This window comes from Nesoenas mayeri (genome assembly GCF_963082525.1).
Source record: "Nesoenas mayeri genome assembly, chromosome: 22".
Classification (NCBI taxonomy): Eukaryota; Metazoa; Chordata; class Aves; order Columbiformes; family Columbidae; genus Nesoenas; species Nesoenas mayeri.
In genome coordinates, this window is record NC_137572.1 from 6675364 (window position 1) to 6685669 (window position 10306).

The window sequence follows — 10306 nt, forward strand, 5'->3', positions numbered from 1 at the left end:
GCTCCAACCAGCCATATTGGGCTGTGGAAATAAAGCAGCTCTAATGTTATATGTCACCTGCAAATAACCCGGGCGTTCGAAAAAAGCAAACCACCACCACCAAAATCCACACCTACACCAGGTTCTCTCCATACACTAAAAAGTCCTTCAAAATGAGCCTGGAAGCTTGGCTCCCGCCGCCCACCTTGCTCCTCACTGGCCTCAGCTTGCTCCTCTCGCTGGGTAAGTGTCGACTTGACCCCTTGCATGCACACAGGGGAGAGCACCCCCTCTGGCCAGGAGCCCCCTCCCCACATCCCAGCCCTGAGAAGCCCCTCCTGTCCCGGGGATGCAGCGAGCCAGCAAGGGATGCTGTGCTGCAGTGATGGGGATGGAGATGGTCTGATGTGCACCTTGCTGAAATCCGCCACCCGGGTGACCTGCTTCTGGGCAGGATGGGGGTATCTTGCAATTGCATCTTCCCCTAAAAAAAACAACAAAAAAAAAGCTGTGCATCCTGCTCGCTGGAGGTTCTGTGGAGGTGCAGGGCTGTTTGGCTGTTTGCGTGCCAGGCAGGGCTGCAGTGGGGAGAGGGGCAGCTCTGGCTTTGCTTGGCTGGGGAGGCGGTGGCTGGTGGGCTGCGGGTGGCTTGTCACCGTCCTTTGGCTGCTGGGGTGGCGGGCTCTGGGCTGACAGTGCTGCATGGGGTGGGGGGGACTTGTGTTCTCTGCGTTCCTGCCCCGCCGTGGAGCCAGCAGCGTGTGTCAGCAGGTTTGGGTCTATATTGATTGGAAACAGGAACGTATCACCTCTTTGAAGAGCTGTCCACGCTGTCCTGGAGCTCTGGGTGGGCTGCCTTTGCTTCAGGAGAGCCTGGGGAATGGAGGATGAAAAGCACAGCAAGGTCTGCTTTAGGGGCTACGTGTAATCTTACCTCCCGAGCCCTGGGTGCAGGGTGTAGCATTTGGGACAGTGCGCAGCACTAAAGGACGCAGCCTGGACAGTTGGTCCCAGGGATTTCCATGGTTTCTTTCCCCACCTCTGTTGTCCCTGGGTGCAATGGCAGAGTTAGGACCTGCACACACAGGTACTCCCAAGGCTCACGGCAGCTGCCCAGCTGCTGGTACGAGCCATCTCCAGGGGTTTGGCCACACCTGGGGGCACCCCTCTGCCCCTAGAGAACCACCTGGAGAACGCGGCTGGTTCCCTGTGCCTCCAAACAGCCGTCTCTGCGACTTGGAAAAGCCTCTTTTCCCCGGCTGCAGAGCCTGGCCCCTTTCCTGCCCTGCTTGCAGATGGAGCGGATTAGCCAGTGGAGCAGCCTTGACATGCAACCAGCTCGGCCACAGGGCTGAACTCAGGAGCACCTCGGGAAGAAGGTTTGAGAGCAAAGAGCAGCCAAAGGGGAGAGGTGAGGTGATGGGAAATGCCCCTGCTGCCAGTGTCCCTGTCTCTGCCCTGTGGGTGCCACCGCCCACCCTTACAGCCTCCTTGCAGGGCTCTCCATCCCTGGGCTCCGTGGGGCTCAGCCTCACACTTTGCAGCTCGCTGCTGCACCAGAGCCTGTCTCTGCAGGCACATCCTCCCCTCTGCAGGCTGGGGAGAATGTGCTGGATGCAGGCGCTGGGTTTCAGCTGCTGCTGGGGCAGCCCGCCGACCAAGAGAGCTGCAGGAAAGGAACGGAGCAGGAGAGGGAGCAGGCACAGGCACCTCATCCCTGCCCGCGCCGCGGGTGAGCTGTCCTGCCCTGCGAGCTGTACTGGGTAGTGCCCCATTTCTCTGCCACAGCAAGGCCAGGGTGCAGGGACCAGCCTTGTCCCCTCAGGAGTGACTGAGATCTTCACCCGGTCATTCCCGGCTAGAGAATCCGTGTGTGAACACACCTGGGAGGGGAGAGCATCTGCATTCCCCTGCAGCCGGCGCCGGCCCTGGCAGATCCCAGCCCTCGCCGCTGCGCTGCGTCCTGCTGGGAGCGAAATCTGATGAGCGCAGCCATAAATTTCCCCACGGATGTGGCGCCGAGCCCTGCATGCTGATGCTGCATCCAGCCCTTTGCATCGTGTTTTCGGTTCTGCAGCAGGAAGGCCTCGTTTCAGTGGCACAGAGCAGGGTTTGCCTGGAGTCAGCAGAATTCAGCACTGGGCACCATTGGGGCAGAGAGGGGTGATCAGGTCTGCAGAGCAGGGCTGAGGGACAGTGCTGGGGCTGGGACAGCTCCTTGTCCCCTGGTCCTGGCTGCCCGCAGCGTGGTGTGTGCGTGGAGGAGCCTGGAAGGCAATCCCAGCAGCAGGGTGAGCTCTGCGCAGGCGGGATGGGGAGGTGGTCAGCCAGCAGGACGGCTGCTCATACTGCTTTCTAACCCACCCATTCTCATTCTCTGTGCCCGCGCAGCGCCCATGGGGTTGGGCATGGAGGTCATGGCTCCCCCCACCATCAACGCCCTGAACGGCTCCTCTGTGAAGCTCTCCTGCACCTTCAACTCCTGCTACAAGGTGGAGAACAAGCAGTTCTCTCTCAACTGGACGTACCAGGAGTGCTGGAACTGCTCTGAGGAGCTGGTGAGTCCCGCTGGGGATCTGCTGAGAGGTCCTGGGACCAGCTGGAAGCAGTCGCATGCATTCTATGGGGTCCAGAGCCTTCTCCTTACGTTTGCTCCTGCTCTCCTGCCCTCCTTCATCACCGTGCAGTGTGGGGTGCAGCCAGGGCAGTGCGTGCTGAGCAGGGATGCCTGGCTGGGGAGGGGGGATGTACGTGGGGTGCCAAACGCTGTCTCACCTCTTCTCCCGTGTGGGCTTCCCAGTTCTTGCAGTTCCGGACGAAGATCATGAACAAGCAGCTGGACCGCTTTGGGAACCGGGTGGAGTTCACCGGGAACCCCACCAAGTACGATGTGTCCTTCACCCTCAAAAACGTGCAGCTGGAGGACGAGGGCACCTACAATTGCTATGTCCTCAACCCCCCGGACCGACAGCGGGGCCATGCCAGCATCAACCTGAAGGTGCTCACCCAAGGTCAGTGGCAGAGCCGTCCCCTCTGCCGGCAGGCACCCATGGGTGCCGCCCTGCGCCCTGCCTTCCCTCTGCTTCACAGCCGCGGGGTTTGCTCCCCAGCTCTGGGTTCAAGCCCTGCCTGTTCCCTGTTGCTCCCACTGGCTGCCCCAGCTGGGGGCCGCCTGCCCTGAGCCCCTGCCCTGTCTCCACAGAGCCCCCGAAGCACGACTCGACAGTGGCGCTCATCGTGGGCACCTCCGTGGGCGGCTTCTTGGCTTTGGTGATCCTGGTGCTGGTGGCGGTGAAATGTGTGCGCCGGAAAAAGCAGCAGAGACTGAACACAGACGACCAGAAGACGGAGGAGGAAGGGAAGACAGATGGTGAAGGAAACCCGGACGAGGGCACCAAGTAACGCCCCTCTGCCCGCCCCTCCCTCCTCACCCCCTGTACAGTGTGACCCCCTTGATGTGCTTCTCAGAGCAAGGATTTCTGTCTCCCCAGAGCATCCCTCCTTCCATCTAAATACCCCCAGCCCAGAGCAGGGTGCAGACAGAAGGTCCCCAGAGCCCGGCCGCAGCGGGCAGGGCTGGGGAGGGTGGCTGAAGGGCGGTGAGGCTGAGCTGGGACAGCTTGTCCCCTGGGACACACTCTGTGTGCCAGAGCACTGTGTGGGGCCATGGAGAGGTGTTGGGGACAGGGTGGCATGAGAGAGAGGGGGGACAAGCACGGTCCCCACGCAGGGAGGTGCTGGAGCTAGGGGTGCAGGAGGGGCAGAGGAGGGCTGGGCAGCCCCATGCCAACCTCTGCGCCCTGTCCTGCTAGAAAAAGAGAGCAGGGGCCAGCGGCCGCCTGTCCCCGGGGCCAGGTGTCACCTCCAGGTGCTCCTGCTGTGCCTGGGGCACGGGTGCTGGCGTATCCGTCCCCAGGGGATCCCCGATTGCTGCCACCTCCTCCTTGCAAGTCCTGTGTGCCAATGCCGAGGGTGCTGCCACCAGAGGTTTGTGCTCCTCAGGGACTGTCCCAGCCCGCTCAGAAGTGATGGCTGGCTATTGACCATTAGCCCGTGTGCTGTCTCTGAACTTTGCTGGTTTTTGGAGCCTCTGATGGCTTGTGGTGTGTAATGGATGTATCTTTCTGCCTCTTGGGCTATTTTTGGGCCTGAGCATCTCAGCCGAAGGTGCTGGGCTGATTTTTTTGTGCTTATTTTTTTCTTGGGGTGGGTAATTCTAATGGAAAATGTTCTGCTGATGTGCCAAACCGAGGTGGTGGGGAGCAGCAGGGGGCAGCTACTGGGGAGGAAAAGGAGTTTTTGGGCATGTGCGGGGAAGGACTGGGCACAAGCACGGGCTCTGAGGCAGGACAGCTCCGTAACTGCCGAACAACCCTGTGACGCTGAAACTGCCTCCTCCGGCCTCCCTGCAGAGCCCTGCACAACCTGTAACTGCCACGGCACAGCACTGCCAGCCAGCCCGGTGCCGGCTGCCACCTCCTCAGCCCGCTCCGTGCTCCCGAGAATCAGAGAATAGCTTGGGCTGGAAGGGACCGCCCAAGCTCATCCAGTGCCCCCTGCCATGAGCAGGGACATCGTCACCAGCTCAGGTTGCTCAGACCCCGTCCAGCCTGGCCTGGGATGTCACCAGGGATGGTTCATCCACCGCCTCTCTGGCCAGCCTGGGCCATAGACAGATGATAGATGACGTCCCGCGTCTGCCGCGTCCCAGCGTGGGCAGCACCCCGGCAGTGCCGCGGGTGGTGCCGTCAGGCCCTGGGGATGAAGGGACAGCCGTGCGCTCCCTGCTCTCCCCCATCGCTTTCTGCCCCGTCCCCACACGCCGTCCCCACGCCGCTCGCCCTCGCTGGGCCCTGCACCGCTGCCCTTGCCCTCTGCAGCAGGAATGCGCCGTGTCTCGCCGCGTGGCTTCCCCGCTCCCAGGGGCTTTGCTGCCCGGGGAGGGCTGGGCTGAGCCTGCCTGTCCGCACACCCCCTCTCGGATGGCTTTCCCAGCACAGTGCCGGTGGGTGCCAGCCACGGGGCTGGTTCCCCGAGCCGCTCCTGCTCCAAGCTGGGCAGCGAGCAGCTCCATGCGCGACTGTGCTGGCAACTTCTGTGGCCAAAGGCCTGTGACTGTTGCACATGAGCAGTCTTGCATCTGCCTTTCATTTATTTCATGCACTATCCTTGGATTGCAACTTGCCAATGCATCTGTATGTACATAGCTGTACACAGCAGAGAGAGTCTCTACAAAAATATATATATATACACACAGGAGGCGCTGTTATCGGTTATGACTATAGTTTTGAGTTTGCGCCTTCTGATGGGTTTGTTTTGCCAAACACTCTCCTGAGTGTAGGATGTTTTTATTGCTCTTTGTACAGTTAAACAAACAAAAGAACAACAAAATGCAAACTTTGCACTCGGTGCTTTTGTGCTGCTGCCTGCTGGAGGGGCAGCACGGTCCCTCGTCCCTACCCTGCCTGAAAAGCTGCTGTGTGCCCGGAGCTTGGTCTCGGGAGCTGCCGCAGAGCCGGGTGCCGGCAGGGCAGTGCTGGGGCTGGGGCTGGTGCTGCCCGAGTCTTCATGCACTGAGGTTTTGGGGTGCTCTGTGTGCACCGCGGGGTCCAGCCCTGCCACAGGGAGCTGTGCCCTGCTGCGTTCCGCACCCCTGCTCTGCAGAGAGCCGGGGATGGCGGCTGCGCGGGCACGGCAGGGGAGGCTCGCTGAGCTCCAGCGGAGCCGGGGCACGCACTGCGTGATGGACACGCGTAGCCGGGCTGCTGTCTGACCGAGCAATCCAGCAACGCCACCTGGACGTGCCAGAGCGGCGCGGCACAACTGGGACACGGTTAATAGGCACATCCATCAATTTACCCACCGTGCAGACGCGAGGGTGAGGGGAGCGCTGACAGCCGCCTTCAGCCGTGCCTCTCCCAGCTGCCCTTCAACCGGGGCCGCCAAATGCCTGCGCATCCCCAGTCCGCACACGGGCACGGTCTGGCCAGCACGCTATGGAGCCTCCGTCTTTCCTGGGCTAGTGCTGCCTGCCCTGCCTGCCCCGCTCCCCAGCGACCCCACCTCAAGCCTCCTGCTGCTCCAGCAGCCGGGCAACAGCAGCAGCACCGGCAGTCTTGGCTTTTCCACGTACCACCTGTGCCCTGCACACCTTGCCGTGCTCCTGCGGGGTTAACTCCTCTGCAGAAAACTCCCACCTCTCCCTCCCGGGAGGAAGGGCACCAAAATCACCCCCAATGCCCTCTGCTGACACAGCACTGGGCTGGTGCTGGGGGCCGCAGCCCCGCCAGGCTGGAAAGGGCAGCCGCCCATGGCAGGGAGCGGGGGGCTGTTGCAGGAAGGAGCAGCTCTCTGGGGGAGGGCGTGTGGGTGTCTGCCCACCCGGCATCCGAGGGAGTCAGCCCGACGGAGGGCGAACGCGGACACAGCCAGAGGGGACAGGGGCCCCACAGGCTGGCAGTTTGGAGATGCCTCTGGCAGAGCTGCTGGCAAGAAACTCGTGAGGAAGGGAGGCACCGTGGGATCGCAGAGGAGAGCCCTGCGGGACACGGCAAGGGTGAGTTCTCATCAGCACACGGGACCAAAGGCAGTCGCAAGCCCCCCAGTGCCAGGGCTTCATGAATTCTCCAGAACCGGGCACAGTCCAGAGACCACATACATTTTTCCTTTACAGACCACATAAACTTCCTGGGAGCAGGTGGGATTAGAGGTGTTGAAGAGCAAGAGAGCAGGTCAGGAGATGCTGGGGGCCCTTCCCTGTGCCGTGGAGAGCCACGGGGATCGCTGGGGTGACCCAGTGGGAGCCCAGAGCTGCCGTCCCTGCGATGCTGCCTGCCTGCCCTGCTCCTGGGGCTGGGACCTAACGCGGGGGGACCAGGAAACGAGGGGGGACCAGGAAACGGGGACAGCCCGGGGCAGTGAGCCCGGGGGAGCTGGGAGTGTGAAGGGCAGCGCTGGAGAGCGGGAGCTGGGGCTGGGGAGGGCCTGGGGGAGTGGGCTCAGGCTGTGCCGGGGCAGGAAGAAACTTCCTCCTGGGACACAGGACAGTTGTCTCAATGTTTCTTGCAGATGCCTCTGCAGCGGCTGCTGGGGGACGCTGCTTCTGTTTCCCTGCTTGCATTAAAGGGTCTGTGAAAGGGGGTGAGGAACCTGCCCTTGCCAGGGGCAGCCAGATTTGCTGGTGGGTGCAGAGGAGGCAGCAGGAGGACGGCTGTGCGCAGGGAGAGGGAGGTAAGGAGCAGGGACAGCATTGCTTGGAGGGAGAGCTGCAGGGAGGCAAGGGAGGGCTGGGAATGACAAAGGCAGCCAAGCACTCACCCGCAGTCTATGTGTCCGCGACCTCTCGCTCAGCTCGCAGCCCGGCATGCCTGGCCCAGCCGGGACAGTCCTGCGGAGTGTCTGATCACCGCGGGTCCCTCCTGCCGCTGCCAGCTCCCGGGCTGCTGGGCCACCTTGTCTTCAAAGGTCGCAGCCAGAGGACCTTGCAGTAAATATAAGGTGCTGATGGGAAGCTCTGTTGCAGCGTTGCCACCTCCTCCATCAGCAGGAGGGCTCTGGTCCAGGAGCCCAGCATCCCCTGGCTCCGGGAGGCTCGGGAGGGGGCCGGGGCTCTCCTCCCGTTCTGGGTCTGCCCCTGGCAGGATGCTCCAGGGCAGCGGGGCCAGCACAGCGCCTGCTGCATTGAGCCAGGAGGCTGCAGCCCAACTGCTCTGCTCAGCCCTACCCTGCTCCATACCCACGTGGAGGGAAGCAGGAGCCCTGCTCGGAGAGCAGCCTGGCATTTTAACCCTCCCAGCTCCGTTAGTGCGAGGTGAGAGGGAGTGAGTGGTACACAGTGACCTGGCAGCTGCTGTGATGCCACTGGCAGGTGGCGAGCCAGCTCGCAGGACCCCTGAGCCCTTCTTCCTGTGCCCCTGGGAGGTGACAGTGTCCGAGCAGAGGGTGCTCGCCTTCCCTGAAACCAGACACAGCAGCCTTGTGCTGCACTCAGCAAAACAAGTTTCCGCTGAGCCACAGTATCCCCGTGTCCCATGCCGGACATGTGAGCGCCGTGCCAAAATTCCAGAGCCAGCTGCTGTGAGTGCCCTTCCTTACCATGGCACACGCAGCTCCCGAGGCCGGGCTGGGGGACAGCAGAGCCTGTCCCAGGTGACAGCAGTGGCGGTGTCTCACCGGATCACTCAGCTGAGGAGACGGGCCGGAGCTGCCAAGTGTGACGGCTCCATCAGGCTCTGGGGACAGGCAGCATCCTGCTCCCGGAGGGCACGGCTGGGGCCGGCTGTGCGGTGGGGTGGGCAGCACAGCCCCTGCCTCTGCGGAGATGCTCGGCAGGGGGGCAGAGGCTGCAGGGACATAGCGACACAGAGGCAGCTGGGTACCTGCCTGCCCAGCACACCCTGTTTGTGCCCGTGGTCACAGGAGCCCTTTTGTATTTCCAGGCCAAGTCTCCCAGGTGAGTAGCGCTGCTCTTCCCAGCCTCCCTGCCCCCAAAAGGATTTAGGGCCACGCTGGGGGAATTCACAATGGCAGTTTGGCCAAACGCATCTCTACTTTACCCACCTTTTTGGAAGTAAACTTGTCAGACACCTGAGCATCCCAGGGAGGAGTCCTCCACACTTAATAACCTTTCCCTGCATCGGGGTACGGGTGCCACCCCCTCACAATTAGCAAGGCTCCAGCAGACGCAGTGCTCCCGCTCCTGTTTCAGCACGCCGCTTGCCTGGTCGCCAGCTCCTGCAGCTCTGCTCACCAAGCCACATCCGTCACCTAGCCGTACCCATCCTCCAGCCCTGCTCATCGCCTCGCTGTACCCTCACAGCCGTCCGCCGAGACACCTTCTGCTGCATCAGCAGTACTCTCCGCGCCGCTCCCGCAGCGCCGGCTGCCAGCGCTGCCCAGCCTGCTCTGCCTGTACTTTTCCTGCCTCTGTTGCCAGCTCTGCAGCCCTAACTCCTCAACCCACAGGCACTGCTGGCATCCTTTCAGGGTGCCCTGGGATGCCCTTGTGCCCTGCAAAGCCTCCTGATTTCCGTCTTCCTTCCTGCTTCATGCTCCCGGCCAGGTGGGAAGGAGAGTGAGCTGCCAAGGGGGCTGCAGTGGGGCAGAGGAGTCGGTCAAGGTGCCCTGGGGCTGACCGGCTGTGGTGTCCTGGACACACAGCATTGCTGTGGGTGAGCTGTTCTCACACAGGAAAAGAAGCAATCCTGCTCAGGGGAGCCTTGGTCTAGTGCTGTACCCAGCAAGGCGGTACAGCTTACTGCCTTACCCGCTCCCCACGGTGAGCTGTGCCAGGGCACGTGTCCTGTGCCAGCAAGAAGTACAGCCCAGAGAAGCGGTCGATGCTGTTCCTGTACCCTGAGCACAGCAGCACCTCCAGCCCCTTCCCGCCATGCCTGTACTCGGGGTGCGTCACCTCCAGCAAATTGCTGTTCTGCACAAGGGTCTCATTTTCTAATGGACCTGGGCGCAAAGATAAACCTCTGTCTTTGTGCACCACACCCTCTGAGGCCTCCATTAGGAGGGCCCCTACTACTGCCTTTTTGGATGTGGTCTGTGAAGGTTCAGTCTAATGGATGTGACGGTGAGGAAAAGGTTGTGGAGACGTGAACTTATGTGCAGCCAATTATCCTGGAACAAGCTCATAGTGAGAAAAATAAGTTTTGAAGGTGTTCCCTTTGGTGCCGGGCAGATTGCCCCTGCAGCCTTGCGCATCGGTGTTGGGCTGTGTCCCCGTGTGCAGCTGCAGAGCTGCCTGCTGTCTGCCTTGGGGCTGCACAGGGACAGCGGGCAAGGGGATTGCCCGTGTCACCCTGCTCAGGTGCACGAAACGACCTCTGAGCCCCGGCCTCGGGCAGTTTCCTTGTCCTCCCAGCAGCAGCAGGGGAAGCCAACGGCTCAGTGCTGCTTTGCCACTTTGCCAAGCTGGTGTCAGGGCAGCATCAGCCCAGCGTTCCCGGGCCATCCGTACAGGGAGCGTCTCCCTGAGCCCCCACTGCGGTTCACGCCAGAACCGAGCAGAGGCACCAGCCGAGGCGCCGAGCGCAGCGTGGGGAGCAGAAAACGAGGCATCTCCCGGGGGCAGGGGGTGCGAGGGCGAGAGCCCCAGGGCGGGGCGGAACAGGCCGGGGTGTGCCCGGACCGAGCCCCCCGTGCGTGGGCGGGGGATGCGCGGGGGGGCGCGGAGGAGGGCGCAGCGCGGCCCCGCCCGGCGTGGCCCCGCCCGGCGCCGCTCGCCCTCCGCGGGGGCGGCCAGAGCCCGGCGCTGCGGGCAGGAGGGAGCGGGCAGCACGGAGCGGCCGGCATGGACCGCGCCGCCCCGCTCCGCACC

At 62.7% G+C, this 10306-nt stretch overlaps 1 protein-coding gene across 1 annotated transcript; it reads left to right on the forward strand.

Annotated features, from left to right (window-relative positions):
* Positions 1 to 152: 152 nt before the first annotated feature.
* SCN2B (sodium voltage-gated channel beta subunit 2) lies at positions 153 to 3381 on the forward strand (the record flags this gene model as incomplete). The annotated part of the gene is made up of 4 exons (XM_080357927.1): positions 153 to 222; positions 2371 to 2537; positions 2780 to 2990; positions 3182 to 3381. The coding sequence occupies 4 exons, from the start codon at positions 153 to 155 to the stop codon at positions 3379 to 3381; spliced, it is 648 nt and encodes a 215-aa protein (XP_080214053.1).
* Between the last annotated feature and the right edge of the window lie 6925 nt (positions 3382 to 10306).